At 35.9% G+C, this 18,505-nt stretch overlaps 1 protein-coding gene across 6 annotated transcripts in view; it reads right to left on the reverse strand.

Moving 5' to 3' along the window:
* The window catches only part of CCSER2 (coiled-coil serine rich protein 2), a 154,764-nt gene that overhangs the window by 102,825 nt on the left and 33,434 nt on the right, over positions 1–18,505 (reverse strand). For all 6 annotated transcript variants that reach the window (XR_009699350.1, XM_061179901.1, XM_061179891.1 and 3 more), the window contains exons 2-3: positions 16,173–17,628; positions 14,841–15,043 (exon numbers count right to left, since the gene is read on the reverse strand). Coding sequence is in view for 5 of the 6 variants with exons in the window: in XM_061179901.1 (XP_061035884.1) it covers positions 14,841–15,043; positions 16,173–17,589 (1,620 nt within the window). In the remaining variant the exon portion in view is untranslated. The remainder of the gene's footprint in view (positions 1–14,840; positions 15,044–16,172; positions 17,629–18,505) is intronic.

The raw sequence follows: 18,505 nt of genomic DNA on the forward strand, positions 1-18,505 counted from the left end.
CTTGGCACACGGATGAGCAACATATGCAGAGAGTATGGTTAACTAGGGATGTTCACCTGAGATTCAGTGTCCAGAGTTTTTATAGTAGTTTCATTATGAAAGCATGCATGGTTGAATCATTGGCCACATGACTGAACTCAATGCCCAGCCCACTTACCTTGCTCCCCAGAGATCAGACTAATAGCAGAGGGCTCAACACCCCAACCCTCGAATCACATGTTTGGTTTTTCTTGCATGGCCTACCCTGACCCTGAGTCGCCCTGTTAGCATAAACTATTAGGGCCCACAGTGAACAAAAACACTCCTATCACTTGGGAAATTCCAAAGATGTAGAGGCTCCCACGCAGGAACTAGGAACAAAAGCCAGCTGAATTCTTCGTTATACAACACAAGACTTACTATAAGACATAACAAGACAGTAATCAAGACAGAATGTGACTGGCAAAAGAACAGACATGTAGATCAACAAAAAAGAACAGAGAGCTCAAAAGGAGACCCACACAAATACACTCAACTCATTCTGACAAAAGAGCAACAGCAACTTAATGCAGAAAAGATAGTCTTCTCAACAAATAGTGCTGGAATTCTTAGACAAAAGTTTATGCAAAAAAATTAACTCAAACATATGTGTTATACAAAAATTAACTCAATATGGATCACAGACCAAAATGTAAAATACAATACTATAAAACTTCTTGAAGTAAACAAAGTAGAAAAACTCCATGACCTTGATCTGTGAAAGAAAAAATTAAGTTGGAATTTATTAAAATGTTTGGTCTGTAAAGGACACTTTTTTTTTTAACATCTTTATTGGAGTATAATTGCTTTACAATGGTGTGTTAGTTTCTGCTTTATAACAAAGTGAATCAGCTATACATACACATATATCCCCATATCTCCTCCCTCTTGCGTCTCCCTCCCACTCTCCCTATCCCACCCCTCTAGGTGGACACAAAGCACCAAGCTGATCTCCCTGTGCTATGTGGCTGCTTCCCACTAGCTATCTATTTTACATTTGGTAGTGTATATGTGTGAAGGACACTTTTAAGAGAATGAAAAGACAAGGCACAGGCTGGGAAACACATGCAAAACACTTATCTGATAAAAGACATATCCAAAATATACAAAGAACTCTTAAAACTCAACAGTAAGAAATGAATTTTAAAATGGGCAAAAGATCCAAACTGACACTTAAAGATATACAGATGACAAGCATATGAAAAGATGCTCAACATCATTTGTCATTAGGGAATTGTAAATTTAAAACAATAACAGGATACCACTATACACCTATTAGAATGCCTCAAACACAAAGCACTGACAATACCAATTGCTGGTGAGGACACAGAGGACCTAGAACTCTCACTCACTGCCAGTGGAAATGCAAAATGGTACAGCTACTTTGCAAAACAGTTTGGCAGTTTCTTATAAGGCTAAACAGTCTCACCATGTGATTGAGCATTTGCACTCTTTGGTATTTTCCCAAATGAGTTGAAAACACCTGTCCACATAAATATCTGCATGTGAATATTTATAGCAGCTTTATTCATAATGGCCAAAAATGAAGCAACCAACATGTCCTTTGATAGCTGAATGGATAAACAAACTGTGGTACAATGCAATATTATTCATCAATAAAAAGAAATGAGGTAGCAAGCCACAGAAAGGCCCAGATGTATCTTAAATTCATATTGCTAAATGAAAGAAACCAATATGAAAAAGCTATGTGCTGTATGATTTCAATTATATGACATTCTTAAAAAGACAAAATTATAGAGATGGTCTATACATTAGTGTTTGCAAGGGGTTCACTGCAGGGAGGGATAAACATAAAATATAGGGGACATTTTCTGGATGGTGAAACTATTCTTTATGATACAAGACGTTAAGCATTTGTCAAAATTCAATGATCTTTATAGCACAAAGAGTAAATTTTAATGCATGCATTTTTTTTTTAAGTTTATGAAACAACCTCACTGAAGGAGGTGAGGGGAATAAAGCACTGTCCAAAGTAACTGTGGAAATGAATGGAGTCTGCAAGACTAAAGGCAAAGGAATTCTATATAAACACCTTACTTTCATTGATAAAGGTGTTTCCTGTGGGGGTACAAATTAACAGTTCTGAAGTGACTAATCATTTAGGTTAGAACAGCAACTTCAACAACTCCTAAAATTCATAAAAGGCATTTAACTCCTCAGTCTCAGTGTCCTCATTAACCATAACTAGTTTTAATAACTATCTGATCCAACTCACAGAATTCAGTATTTTCTTCATAAATATTACTAACTATGCATCTACTCTATGCCAGGTCCTATGCTAGGTAAAAGGGACTTGGTAGTGAACTAATTACTCTTTTTTTTTTAACAAACTACTTTTATTTTTTTAATTCATTTTTATTGGAGTATAGTTGATTTATAATGTTGTGTTAGTTTCTGCTGTACAGCAAAGTGAATCAGTTATACATATACATATATCCACTCTTTTTTAGATTCGTTTCCCATATAGGTTATTACAGAGAATTGACTAGAGTTCCCTGTGCTATACAGTAGGTTTTTATTAGTTATTTTACATATAGTAGTGTACATATGTCAATCCCAATCTCCTAATTTACCCCTCCCCCGCCTTTTCTCCCTTGGTAACCATAAGACAAACTACTTTTAAATCCACTAACTTTTTCTCTGAAACACAGGCTTTGACCCAGAAGGAGTTTAGACAGTCCAATAATTCCATTTTTATGAAAAAAGAAAAAATGCTCAGAAAAAAATACTCTACTCATGGTCCCAGTACATAGACAGGAAGTGTGTATAAAGATCTGAAATATAGATATTGATATAATATTTAAATTATATCTGTCTTATTCTAAAATCTGATTTGTAAACATCACTTGTCTTTCTGATTTGAGATACAAGGTTTTTCTTCCTTTCCACTTTATTAATTCCACAGCTTCATCTCTAATTACTCTCTACTTCACACTTTATACTATTAGTGTGCAGATATTCCTCTCATACATCACGATTTTGTGATCCCTCCAGGTCACTGTACATGCTATTCTTTATGCCTAAAATGCTCACCCTCCCTTTTCCTTGACCAGTTGGTCAACTTTGTATCCATTTTTCAAAACTCAACTCAGATGTCACTTCCTCTTAGTATATCATGCACATGCTAACACAGCATGCATGATATCACTTAAAAATTATACTATGATCATCTATTTATATTTGCCTATCATACTAGATTTTGAATTCATAAAGGACAAAGACAGCCTTATGCATATTCAGTAACTTCAGCACTTAACAGTGTGCCTGAGATGTACCAGAAGCTCAATAAATAATTACTGAATTGAACTTCATATTAAACAGATTTAATCTACAAGAAACAATATAGAGTGAAGTATTATGTTTAAAGGGTCACAACAACCATGTGCGATAAATTTAAACTTTGTTTTTAAACCTAAAAGTTACATTAACAGGCCAAAAAAGAAGCTATGCTAGTAATTAAATGGACATGGGAGATTCACTAGTCTAGCTAAAAAAAAGGAAATTAAGAAAAATTTAGTTTCCTCATCTCATTCCTTCCCCTTATCTGTAAAATAGTTAAATGAGTTGGATTAGATCCCTTCTATGCATTCAAGTTCTGTATTCTATATCAGAGCATACTGAAAATATTAATGTCAGTTTGAGATTTTCATTTACCTATATTAGGACGGTCTCAACTTTCTGTAAGCTGTCCCTCCACTATCACACCTATGCTAATGTCACATTTTTAGTTACTTGCAACTTGCTATTATGACACGTGGTACCTTAGAAACTTACTTTGTAAATAGGTTATGTCACAATGTGTATGGAAAAATACTGAATAATATTAAACATTATATTTAGTTTAAGGGTTTCCATTTATTTTGAATTAAATGGCATGTCATCATGGCACCCATTTCAACAAGTATATATTGAGTCTTTATTTAGTGCCAGAAACCTAAAAGAGTGATGAGAGAGAGAAATATCAACTATATTCAAGACATGTAGTAGGAACTGGAGATTAAAAGCAACTAGACAGACCTGTATAAAGTGAGAACAGACCATGGAGAGCCAGTCAAGGGTTTACATTTGACATTATAAGGAATGAGAAAATCATCAGGAAAATAACAAGTCAAACTGACAATTTAGGATGATTCTGGCAGAATGAATGAGAGCAACAGTACTAATCATAACTTCTAAACGGGAGGAGGTGACACTTTTCTCCCCTACCGTCAATGAGTAACTGAGTTTCATCAGCTGTACCCTCTAAACCCGTTTTCAAGATTGCTGACCCCACTACATCTTCACTCTGCCGTCACTTTAGCCCAAGCCACTACCACCCCTCACTTGAATGACAGCTTCCAGCATACTTTCTCTCTCTCTTCTAACTCAATTTTTTTTTTCAATTTATTTATTTATATTTTTGGCTGTGCGTGGGCTCTCTCTAGTTGTGGCTACTCTTTGTTGCGGTGCGTGGGCCTCCCATTGCAGTGGCCTCTCCTGTTGTGGAGCACGGGCTCCAGGCGCACAGGCCTCAGCAGTTGCGGCATGTGGGCTCAGCAGTTGTGGTCTGCGGGCTCCAGAGCACAGGCCCAGCAGCTGTGGCGCATGGGCCCAGGTGCTCCGTGGCATGTGGGACCTTCCCGGACCAGGGCTCGAACCCGTGTCCCCTGCATTGGCAGACGGATTCTTAACCACTGCGCCACCAGGGAAGCCCCCTAATTCAATCTTTATACAGAGCGTTTTTAAAATGTGAATCAAATTATGTCCCTTTCCAGCTTAAAATCCTCCAACAGCTTCCCTTCAGTTTTTAGGATAAAGATTCAAACCCTTTGTGCGCCATAAAAGCTCGATACTAATAGCCTCCTCTCTCCTGCCACTCCTCCCCTCTGTGTCAGTACTCAGGCCATACTGGCCTTCTCATATTTCCGCAAACACTCCATGATCCCTTCCTACTTCAAGGCATTTCCATATCCCGTTTACTAAAACATCTGACATTCTTCCAATTACATATACCCTTTTTACCTACTGTATCCCTGGGCCAACTAAGCCTAAACATCATTTCCTGAAAAAGCCTTACCTTACACTCACACCAGACCAGGTTTTCCAATAATACACTTTCACACTTTGTAATTCTCCTTTGTAGCACTTTCTCCACTTATCGATTGAAGATAATTAATGAGTTAGCTAAATATTTCAACTACATGTGCCTTAATAAAATATAGGCACAAAAACAGATCCTACAGCTGTCTTGATCACTGTATCCTCAGTGCTCTGCACATGATGGTCACTCAAATATGTTAAATGGATTGATGGATACCTTCCACTGGGGGTCAGAGAAAGAACGGCGTAGCAATGACAACAAAGAGAAAACTAAATGCCTAAAAATTTTCCATAGATTTTTATTTGGTTTAAAAAGTTAATTTCTGAATCTTTAAAATTATCTGCAGTGTTCTAATGTAGGGGTCAGCAAACGTCTTCTCAAAGCCCAGATAGTAAATATTTAGGTTTGTGTGCAATAGTCTCTGTTGTAACTACTCAATACTGCCACAGTAGCAGAAAGCAGCCACAGACTACGTGTAAATTAAACTTTACATATATGTAAATTTACTTACAAAAATGGGTGGGCAGCCTCAAGGCTGGTCCCTGTTAATATACCCCAAAGAAACAGGAAACAAATTAAAGCCAAATAAAACTAAATATGAAAAATAAAAACCAAATTTGATATTCTAGTATTCCTCTGCTACATTTCTAGACCACAGGAAATTCCAAAATTCAGTGCAAAAAAACCTACGGGAGTCCTATTCCCACGTAAATTACTGCTAAGAATATTATGATATTCAGCATACATTTAAGTCTCAATAAAGTCTAGCAACATCAGCCACGAAGGTAGAAACCCAAATCTAGCCAGCTGTTCCCTTAGTAAAACACAGGTAAAAAAATTTGTAATAAAATGTGTTAGCATCATGAGGCATAACTACTTACTGATGTGTCAAAAGCATTCAAGCAAGAATTTGAATCTACATTTCAAAGTAAAAAAGGTTCTATTTAAATGATAAGGCTAAACCTGCCTATTACGTGAACATAAGTCAAGGCTGATAAAATAGAAAAATAAAGCTAGACACTTTCAGGGAAAATCTGGTTCAACCACTTCTTTAGCCTTCCATAAAAATCCTTCCAAAAATAAAAGCACTCCATGTGATGATTTAAAATTATCAATCCCTAAATATATCAGTGTTAGGAAATCAGTCTTTGTGACATTGTAATTCAATTCCTCTGCAATGAGAGCTCTTATATTGGTCACAGCACCACAGCAAAGAGGGTTGTGATTCGGTGTACAACAGTGGAAAATGTTTTTGCCTCTAATTGTTCACATACAATATGATTTGGACAATATTTACTAACAAAAAAAAATGCTGTACTTCATGTTCAAAAAAGTTAAATGTCGACTACAAGTTTCCTGAGTTTTAAAATGCTCAGTTATCCTGAGTAGATATAAGGCTGAAAAACAAGAATACAGGACTGAGAGTACAACAGTCAGCAAGCTAGTTCCCAACCTATCAATATCAGTTCACTCAACGCATCTAAACTCATCCAAATCTGAAGCAAGAGTTAGTAACTGGTCCATAGCTACTTCAAAGGATTATTATAAAAATATAAAAGATGATAAATTAAAAATATACTTACTGCAGCGAACAAAGATAACTTCTAATCAGTACCTCTGTCAGAGTCCTCAAGACCACCCCCAGGTTAGATAGTTCACAAGAAGGACTCACAGGACTCAGCAGTCATAGATATTCACAGCTAAGATTTGTTCCAGCACAAAGACACGAAACAAAATAAAAAAAGGAAAAGGCACATGGGACGAAGTTGGAAGAAACGAAGTATAAGCTTCCAAGAGTCCTCTCCCAGTGGAATCGCAGCGTATGCTTAATTTCTCCAGCAACAAGTTGTAACAACACGTGAAAAGTGTTCTCTATTACAGACGTTCCTAAGAAATTTGGTTGTTTCTATTGAGGGCTGGTGACATGGGCACCCTCTGCCTAGGACATACCAAAACTCCAGAACCCCAGAAGGAAAGCAGGTACACAGAATAAACCACATGCACAGTTGAGGCACAGTGAACCACTCTTTATCACTTAGGGAAAGTTTTGTATCACAGTAAGGGAATTGTTTACCAGCAAAGGGCCAGCTAAGGATAGGCAATCTCAGGCCTGCTATGTTAAGTCTTTTTTGCACAGCAAGTATGTTATGAAAGAATATTACTGAGGGTAAATTATTATGCCTCATACCAACTTCAGATGGATTAAAGTCTTAAATGTAAACAAATGAAGACAACAGAAAAATGATAAATAGCTAACATTTGTTGAGCTCTTGCTATTTCCCTGGCATTAAGTATTTTATATGTATGACCTTACTTAAGGTTCACAGCAATTCCAGGGGGTAGTCCGAGATGATACTCAAAATACTCAACAACCATTATCACATGGCTGTTAAAACATTCAGGCATGTACTTCCTAATATCAGCCCTGGAGATATGTACTGTTATTATCTCCATTTTATTAAAAAAAAAAAAAAAAAAAGGAACAGAGAATCCAAAGATATACAACTAGTACATGACAGTGATGGGATTTTTAATCTAGCTTGTCTCAGAGCCCTGGCTTTTGTCTTTATCATACACACACACACACACACACACACACACACATATACACACAGTAAAAACCATAAAGAAAAACATTACTAAATTTAATTACATGAAAATTTAAAACTATACATGGTAAAGGCAACAAAAAAAGTTAAAAGGGGCTTCCCTGGTGGCGCAGTGGTTGAGAGTCTGCCTGCCAATGCAGGGGACACGGGTTCGAGCCCTGGTCTGGGAGGATCCCACATGCCGCGGAGCAACTGGGCCCGTGAGCCACAACTACTGAGCCTGCGCGTCTGGAGCCTGTGCTCCGCAACAAGAGAGGCAGCGATAGTGAGAGGCCCGCGCACTGCGATGAAGAGTGGCCCCCGCTTGCCGCAACTAGAGAAAGCCCTCGCACAGAAACGAAGACCCAACACAGCCAAAAATAAATAATAAATTAATAAATTAAAAAAAAAAAAAGTTAGAAGCCAATGGCTGAGAGAAGATATTTGTGACACATTTAACAAGAATTAAATTCAGACCACACAAGAAACTTTTTCTTATCAAGAAGAAAAAGACAAACAACTCAGTACAAAAATCAATAAATAAGTAATACACAGAAAAGGAAACCAAACAACCAGTAAATATATGAAAAAATTATAAAATTAATAGTGATGTAGATGCAAATTAAAATGAGTATCATTTCACACTCAACAGACTGGCTAAAATTTTAAAGTCAGATAATAGCAAGCGAGCTAAGATAAGGAGCAAGAGAAATTTTCATTCACTGCTGCAAAGTATAAATTAGTAGAACCATTTTAGGAAGATATTTGGCAGCATCTGGTAAAGCTGAATATCCATAGATCCTCTGATCCAGTAATGCTATCCCTAGGTTTATATCCTAGAGAAATCCTGACGTATATGATCAAAGAAACATGAGTAAGAATGTTCACTGCTGCACTGTCTTGATATTACTAGTGAGGAATAACTTGAATGTCCATTAGCAGAGGAACGGAGAGCAAAAAAATGGTATATTTAAATGATATTATACAGTAGTAAAAATAAATGAAATAGACCTATAATATAAATACACATGTACCGCAAAGACATAAAACTGAGTAAAAAGAAAAAAATCACAGAACATAATGTATCACTTATATAAGTTGTAAAACAGACATACAAAACGATATCATGTATTATCCACAGATACATAAATGCATTAAAGGTTAAAAAAAAAGATGGCCTATACAACATGGTTTAGAAATCATTGTTTTAAAGTAAGACACATTAGAAGAAACTCATTTTTATATTTGCTACTAGGGTGCTAATGAATGAATTAGCAGGAATCAAGAATCAGGAATGAAAAAGTGAACATCACTACAAGACCATAAGGATGTTTAAAAAAAAATAAGATAATCCTGAACAACCTTCACCAACAAATGACATCTTAGATGAAATGGACAAGTTCTCAAAACCAACACAAGAAGAAATATATATATAAACCTTAATGGGCCAACATCTATTTTAAAAATTAAATCTGTTCTTAAAATTCTTTTCACAAAGAAAACTCCAGGTCCAAAAGGTTTCACTGGTGAATTCTTTTAAACATTTAAGGAAGAAGCCACATGAATTGTACATAAACTCTTCAAAGGGAAAAAAAAAAAGTAACACTTTTCAACCCATTTATAAAGCCAACATAACCCTGATACCAGAACACCACAAGAATACCCCCTCCCCCGCAAAAAAAGAGGAAAATTACAAAGCAATCTTGCTCATGAACATAAATGCAAAAAAAAATGTACATAAATACATATTCAATATTAGGAAATCAAGTTAACAACATTTATTATAAGAGGATAGTACATCACACTCAAGTGCCAAGTAAATCTATTCCAGGGATGGAAAGGTGGTTTAATATTTGAAAATCAATAAATACAATCTAGGGAATTCCCTGGCAGTCCAGTGGTTAGGACTCCACACTTCCACTGCAGGGGGCACGGGTTCAGTCCCTGGTCGGGGAACTAAGATCCTGCAAGCGGCACAGCACGGCCCAAAAAAAAAAAAGAAATGCAATCTACCACACTAACAGAAATAATAATAATAATTTAATCATTTCAATAGATGTAGAGAAAGTGTTTGATAAAAAAATTAACATTCACTCACAACAAAAATTCAGCAAATAAAGTAAAAGGGAACTTCTTTAATCTGATGAAAAATATCTACAACCCCCCCCCACACACACATATGCATACACACAAATATTAATGGTGAGCTATTAAAATTTTCCTAAAATTCTATCACCATTTCAATTCAACATTATGTTGGAGGTTCTAACCAGTGCAATAAAGGGTGGGGTGGGAGGGGGGTTTAGGAGGCATGTTGAGCCTTTGCAAATGGTATCATTGTATAGTATATGTAGAAACTCCAAAAACATTCACAGGCAAATTATCAAAACTAGTAAGTGGATTTACCAAGGTCACTGAAAAAACAGGTCAAAATATAAAAATCAAGTATTTTTATATATAAAAAACTCAGGAAATAAAATTTTTAAAGTGGTACCATTTATAGCAACCAAATCAAATATCTAAAAATAATGCAAATATGTATGAAATTTTACAGAAAAATACAAAATATTAGCAATAAATATTTCTTAAAGTCCCAAGTAAATGGAGGAACAGACCACACCCATAAAGTAGAAGACTCACTATAGTAAATATGTTATTTCTCCCCAAACTGATCTATAAATTCAATGCAATCCCATTCAAAATCCCTATAGGTTCTTTGCAGAAACTGACAAACTCATTCTAACATTTAAATAGATTACAAAAAGTCAACTAGGGAAACCTTGGAAAAGAACAAAACTAGAAGACTTACACTACCAGAAGTCAATACTTATTTTAAAGCTACAACAATTAAAGCAGTGTAGCACTGACACAAGGATAAACAAAGAGACCAATGAACTAAAAGAGAGGCAAGAAATACATAGATAGTTACTGACTTACGACAAAGAAAACCCTGCAGTAGAGTAGGAAAAATATGACTTTTCCAAAAAAAGAAAAAAAATTAATCTTGACCTCTACCTCATATCATGCACAAAAATAATTCCCAGATGGCTTGTAGACCTTAATATGAAAGGTTAAAAAACAAAGCTTTTAAAAATAAACATTGGAATATACCTTCATAACTTTAGAGTAGACAAAAAATTCTCACAGTGCAAAAAGTGCTAATAATAAAGGAAAAATGTTAAATTGTTAAATTCTATTCATCAAAAGACACTATTAAAAGGTTTTAAAAGCAATCCATATATATAAAAATGTATACACATATGTGTATATCTGTGTGTATATATATAAAATTTATATCCAAAATATATAAACGATTTTTACAAACTAATTAAGAAAAAATACATAGAGCCCAACAGGAGGCACTTCACAGAAGAGTATATACTAATGGCAAACAAGTAGTTACCACAAACCACAGGACAAAAATCTCAATGCAATACTACTATACCCCCACCAGAATAGCAAAAATGCAAAAAAAACAGACAACATAAAGTATAAACTAGAAAGTGGAATTTCTGGAATGCTTATTTACTGCTAGTGAGAGTTTAAACTGATACAACCACTTAGGAAAACTGAAAGCATCTAAAGCTATAGACATAAGTATACCCTATAATCCAGCGATTCCTCTCCCTACATATTTTGTGAACAGAAATGCATAAATGTTCACCAAAAAACATGTTGCAAAATCTTCACAGCAGAAGCAGTAGCCCAAAACCAGATACAATCTAAATGTCAATCAATAGCAGAATAAAATAAATTACAATATATTCACACAATGGATTATTATGTAACAAGAAGAATGAGCAAACAACAACTAACAAATATGCATATAACATTTATTGGAAGAAGCCAGATATAAACAACACATGTCTATAATTCTACTCATACTGAATTCAGGAAAAGGCAAAACTAAGCTACAGCAATAGAAATCAGAACAGTGGTTGCTCCTGGGGTGGGGTAACAGAATGACTGAAGAGCACAAGAAATATTCTGGTGTGCTGGAAATATTCTATATCATAAATGTGGATGATTGTTGAACAAGTACACACATTTTCAAAATTCTCTATGCTATATGCAAAAGACTTGTACATTTTATTGTATTTAAATTATACCTCAACAAACCACTGTCAATATTTAAGCAAAAAAAAAAAAAAAAATAGCCTAGATTCTAGACAAGTGCTATGCAAAGTAGTCCGTCTACAAACTGTTAGGACCTATGACAAGATAAGGAGCTTGCACCAGACTGCATCAACACACTGCTTTCTTCAAAGAGAAAGTCAGCTAAACTAAACAATGGATTTGAACTAAACTGTTAGTTGTGGACACAGCTGACTCACATTCTAGTGAAGGCTCCTAACCTCAACCTGGACCGGAATGAGCACTGTTGTAAAGAACAACCATAGTGGTGCTTGTGGGGAAGGACACAAGATTAGGAAATGTCTTTGGTGAGACAAAGGAGGCAATGGAGAGACAAAGGAAAATGAGAACAGACTAAAGTTCTTTTTGGGTAAGTTAGATATACTATTTTAGAAAAAGGAGAAAGAAGAAACAGAAAAAGTGAGATAATTTAAACAAAAATATAAGATAACAGAGTTAATTCCAAGTATATCAATAAATGCAAACATAAAGGACCAAACTCACCAGTTAAAAGCAAAAGACAGATTGTATTTTTTAAAAAATAATAACCTGGGCTTCCCTGGTGGCGCAGTGGTTGAGAATCTGCCTGCTAATGCAGGGGACACAGGTTCGAGCCCTGGTCTGGGAAGATCCCACATGCCACAGAGCAACTGGGCCCATGAGCCACAATTACCGAGCCTGCGCGTCTGGAGCCTGTTCTCCGCAACAAGAGAGGCCGCGATAGTGTAAGGCCCGTGCACCGCGATGAAGAGTGGCCCCCGCTTGCCGCAACTGGAGAAAGCCCTCGCACAGAAACTAAAGACCCAACACAGACAAAAATAAATAAATAAAATTAAATTAAATTAAAAATAAAAGATAGCATCATGTAATGGCAATTCTATAAATCTGGGTTTAAAAAAAAAATAACCTATTTGTTATATATCAAAAGAGCTGATAGTGAAAGGATAGAAAATATATAAATAAAACTGGTAAAATATACTAATTCTGAAAAAAAAGAGGTCTTAAGACAAAAAGCATATGAGGGTTAGAGAGGATCACTAAACAATGACTGGAAGTCCAATTCACCAAGGAAACAATTCTAAACAGGTACACATGTAACAAAATTAATTGAAAATAGAAAAAGCAAACAGTTGATAGAATTTTAGAGCATAAATGGTAAATCCACTATCACAGTAGATCTTAAACACTCTTTTCAAATTTTACCATCAATTCTCCATCCTTTCTCAGACTACCTTCCTCTTAGATCCGAAGAGAATGACACACAGACACCATTCCGTTCCAAAGCACAGAATGAACACTTTTGTAGTCTCCCATCCCATATACACAAGCCAAATGATCAAGGAGGAAATTCATGGATCTTAGAGACTAATGGTCAATTCAGATGTGTACTGAACTCTTCCAGAGGCTATTTCATCATTTATGTTACAAGAACAGTGAACTGTCTGAAAAATGTCAGGTACTAGGCGGCTGACTGCTGCCATCTACTGGACACAATGGTCATTTCAACTTCAATCATATTCGCTTAAAAAGTCCTAGTAAGAGAGCACATAAGGCCCTAAACTGTAATCTTTTCTGAACTTCCTTTATCTAACGAAATAAGAGATGCTGCCTCTAAATTAAGTACATGTCCTCTCCATGTCTGTGCAATTTAACAAGCCTCTGGTAACAACGTTTATTTTTTTCCAAGTCACAGGTTTATATGAATAAACCTGTGAAAATTACATCACCTGAAGTCTACCTGGAATTTAATATATCCACAAAGACTACTAATTTTCCCATACAACTACTGGAAAATTGATTTTATATACTCAGTAACTACAGGGAATAACTTTAATCACACCAACTATACTTTACTCACATGGCATATAATCCACATTACTTGCAATTTTTCTTAAAATATGCATGTATAAATATATGGTAGGTCCTCTAGTGCTCCTCCATATCTGGTGCCCTTGCCTACCAGGCACACAAGAAAATTACACTTCCTGCCCACTCAGTACATAAGATTAGTTCCGGTCAGTATGTTGTGAGTAAAAGTGCCATATGCCATCTGCAGGCCACAGCAGTAACTGCATGTGTGAGATCCTTGTTACCAGAGTGACAAAGGGTCCCAAAAGGCCATGGTGAAGCCCCAAGATCAAAGCAGCTTAGAACACTGAAGACAGTTGCCCTAGAGAGTTGTCCAGACCTACAATAGACGTTTTAAGAGTAAAAAATAAACTTTTATTGTGTTAAGTCACTGAGAGTTGGCACTGAGAATGTTACCTCAGAACAGCTTAGCCCAGGATTTCTCATCAGCAGCATTATTTACATCTTGGGCTGGATAAATCGTTGTTGTGGGTGCTATCCTGTGCATTACAGGATGTTAAGCAGCATCCCAGTGTCTACCCATTAGTTGCCAGCAGCATCCCTCAATGTAACAACCAAAACTGTCTCCAGACATTGCCTTCCCCTACTGAGAACCACTAGCCTAGCTTAACCCGAACAGTACAGTGTGTCCATATGAATATATGTGTGTGTATTTATTTACATACAGCTGACCTTTGAACAACATGGGGTTAGAGGTGCTGACCCTCCGCACAGTCGAAAATCCACGTTTAACTTACAATCGGCACTCTATATATATATGCTGTTCCTCCATACCCGCATTTCCGCATCCGCAAATTCAACCAACCACAGACTGTGTAGTATTGTAGTATTTTTACTATTGAAAAAGATTCACATATAAGTGGACCCTCGTAGTTCGAACCCATGTTATTCAAGGGTCGACTATATTATGAATATGTGTGTATGAGAACATATTTAACTCGTGCTATATGATACAAATATATGCTTATGTATTAAGATCAGATGTTTTGTAGGCCCTTAAGAGATATGAATTCCCATTTCGCAAACTAGGAGAGTTAGTTCATAAACTTAAAAAATCCAATCAATATCCCAAGTCTCTCTATAGCAAAGTAAACAAAATGTTCCAAAATGGTATATAAATCCATACATACTATGCTGTTCATCTCAGAGGACTCATAGCTCCCAACTGGGTGGACATTTCCAATGGGCTCCAAGCCCTCTTCATCCCACATGTACGTTCCATCAGAGCTATCAGATGGAGAGAGTTCAAATGAAGAACCAGCTCTGTAATCTGTTTCTGGTGAAATCAAGTTGTTTCCAGAAGCATGTTTTGAACATTCACTCCTGTCTTCAACTGATTTTTTAAAAGAGAGGGAAAAAAAAGTTATTAATTCACAAAAATATAATTCTCAGGTTCAAAAAATATAAGCTTTAATAATTTGATATAGCAAAAAAGTTGGCAAAAAAGTATTCATAACTAGAATCTTCTAAATCTAAACAATAAAAAAATCAAGATGCAAAATCTTAAAAATAACCTACTGAAATATTTCCCAATAAAGAAAATTCACTGAGCCATCTTTCACTTCTGCAATATTTCTAGAAATGTACATAAAGCCTCATATTCTTTGAATATTTCCTAAGATATTTATTTTTAAGCACTGCCCAGGAAACTCTTTACTCTGTGTATATCATTTAACCTTGCAGTTGACTCTTATAAGGAAATAACTTGCTCCAGCAGTCACTCCTAACTAGAAGACCCTCAGACAGTCAAGGGTTTATGCACATCTCCAGGGATGGCCTAGTCCCTCAACCAGACTACATGCGTATACCCAAACCCTCAGTTTGTTCCTTTTTCAGGCCAGATGGGCACAGAGATGTATTTTCTCCAGTATTTAGCACCAGGATTACCAAGTATAAGAAGAAATGTTTAACAGGTGCTATCTCACTCTCCTCAATTAAAAAAATAAAGCTCCTCTGAAAGTTTAACTATTAAGTCTACTAAGCAAGAAATCTAAGTCTTCCTTTAAAAAAATGAAAATTGCCTAGGATAAAAAAATTCATTAGATTGGACATAACCTATATTAGTCCATTTACCCTTTGGTACAGCTTTACTCTTAACAAATAGTAGCGATCTACTACCCTAAAGGAAGAGATGGTTTAAAACAGGCTGCCACTGATTGGAGGAAGCAGGGAAAAAAAATAATTTTGAAGCAAGCAGGAATAAGCCTGTGTGTGACAAAGAAGAGCAAAGGTAAAATACCATAAGGGAATGAATGTTTTTATGGATGTTGTTTTAGCATGAAAAATAGAACAAGGGACAAAAGTCACAAGGAAGGTAAATGTTGCCCCATTCCAATTTTGTCTGGATCCATCCTTCCATGAAATTGTTAGTATCCTGGAATTAATCAGAAGATAATCCTAAGTGTAAATTCAGTTCTATTATCTAGGAGAAAGCAAAAAAAATTAAGGACATTAATATTTACCAGAGACACTTATATCTATCCACTCATCAGTTTTACTGAAGGATTTTTCATTTTCCTTGGGGGAATCAAATATATCCTTTGGTGGTACATTTTCACACTTTTCTTCTTTGAGAGAAATTTCCTCTGGAGTTACTCTAGTTCTGTTGGAATCTTCTATATCTATAAAATCATCACTGAAGTCTTCACTTAAATCATTCTTATCAGAAGATGACAGAGAAGACAATGAAATGTCATCCACATCATCACTCAGGTATCTAATTTTAGCATCATGCTTCATGGTCTGGTCATTTTCTGTTCTATAACTATCATTTTCAATTAGTTCTTGGTCCTTATCCTTAGCTCTGTCCTTAGCCACAAGTGCAGCATCTTCCTCTATACATGTGTCAGCCAGTGAATTTTTATTACCATCAACTGTGATAGTCCCAGAAAATGGAGGTCGGCCAGATTTCAGTAGAGAGGGATGAACCATCCTATAACCCAAAGTGGAAGTTACACCCGGGCCATTTGGTAAAGCCAACTTCTTTCCACCAGCAGCATAAGGCCTATTAAATCCATACCCTAAATGTTCATTCCCATTGAGTACTTCCGACTGCCGAGAATTTCTTGTTAGCATACTTGACCTCAGAGGCACTCTAATGGGTAGCTGTTGATTCTGATAAGGCTTTGTAAGATCTGCAGCTCTATTGAAGGAATGTGATCTGCTTATAGATGAAGGTGGAAGGAATGAATTCTGAATGGAATGTGAAAAACTCTGTGACCTAACCATTTTTTCACAAGCAAGAGATTTAATATTATCTAGGGATTGTGCTAAGCTTTCTCCAGAACTGCTTCTGGTGGCACAGGAGTTTGCTCTAGGCCTTTGTATGCTACCAGCTGATCGGTTTCCATAAAATCCATTCAACTGCGATTTTGGAGCACTGACTGAAGCATATGAAGTCCTTCCTAATAATGTGCCTTTGGTGAATTTACCCAAATTAGACGGTCCAGACAAAGACTTTTGGTTTAACTCTTCTGCAGATGACACAAACATAGTAGATGGCTTTGCTAACTTTGATGTGAGTAAAGAAATACTTTTCAAACCTCCCTTCATCCCATTTTTATCAAACATTCCTTGAGCAGGTGCATGTTTTTCAGGATCAATTTCTTTATCATGTGAACTCTGAGTACCGTTAGGCTCTTCAGGACTTTGTGCACTAAATTGGTATTTATTTGCCGTTCTCCAATTAAATGAATGGGACAATGAACAATCAGAGCCATTATTTTTGATGTAACTTTTGGCATTGCTACTCTTGGAAGTTCCCAATAAATTAACAGGTTTTCCATTTGGCATTGGCTGCAGTGTACTTCTTACAGGTTTTGTTCCATACTTTGGCAACTTGGAACCCAAAAAAGTCTTGATTTGTGTTTTTTCTTCCATGAGCTATATGGTGCATTTGTTCTTAAAATTTGACAAAATCTGAGGAGACAAAAAAGCAGATTAAACATTTCTAAATAAGGATAATTACATGGATTATTACATAATATGAATGCATATTCTTAAATAATTAAATGCAGCAAAACCCAAAAGTTACTCATAACTCCTACAGAACTCTTAATAAATACTGATTGCACTAATTAATAACTTTATGTTAGAAGAAAATAAACATTTTTGTAAACCCTTTTATTAACTTGGGCTATGGATGATGATAGCAAAATCCAGAAATAATAAAATTAGACTATCAAATTTGTTTTAAAAAATAACACTTCTACAGCACATCTTCCAATTTCCAATCCAAATTATTTTTTCCATTTTGGGTAATATTATTTCCTTTAAAAGTAAAAACGTGACTTTGGTTTTTTTTTTAAGTGCACTTGATCTTATAAAAACTGGAATACATTTTAAAACTTTCATTATTAAAGTTACAGGAAGGATGTAGATAAAGAATCCAACAGCACCAAAAAAATTCTTCTGGCATCAAGAGCTGAAATATCAGCTGTCATTTTAAGCAAATATCTCAAAAGAATTTCTATCCAGTAATATAAACATACATTACAGTTAGTGCCAGGGTGAGAAGTATAATGATTTAATAACATTGATTAGTCCATTAATCTCAACCTCTCAAATTTATTTTTTTTAATATTTATTTATCTGGTTGCACCGGGTCTTAGTCACAGCAGGTGGGCTCCTTGGTTGTGGCATGCGAACTCTTAGCTGCAGCATGCCTGCAGGATCTACTTCCCTGACCAGGGATCGAACCCAGGACCCCTGCATAGGGAGCGTGAAGTCTTATCCATTGCACCACCAAGGAAGTCCCTCAAATTATTTTAAAGGTAATAAAAAACAACAAAAAGGT

Source organism: Eubalaena glacialis, chromosome 1 (genome assembly GCF_028564815.1).
Source record: "Eubalaena glacialis isolate mEubGla1 chromosome 1, mEubGla1.1.hap2.+ XY, whole genome shotgun sequence".
Taxonomy (NCBI): Eukaryota; Metazoa; Chordata; class Mammalia; order Artiodactyla; family Balaenidae; genus Eubalaena; species Eubalaena glacialis.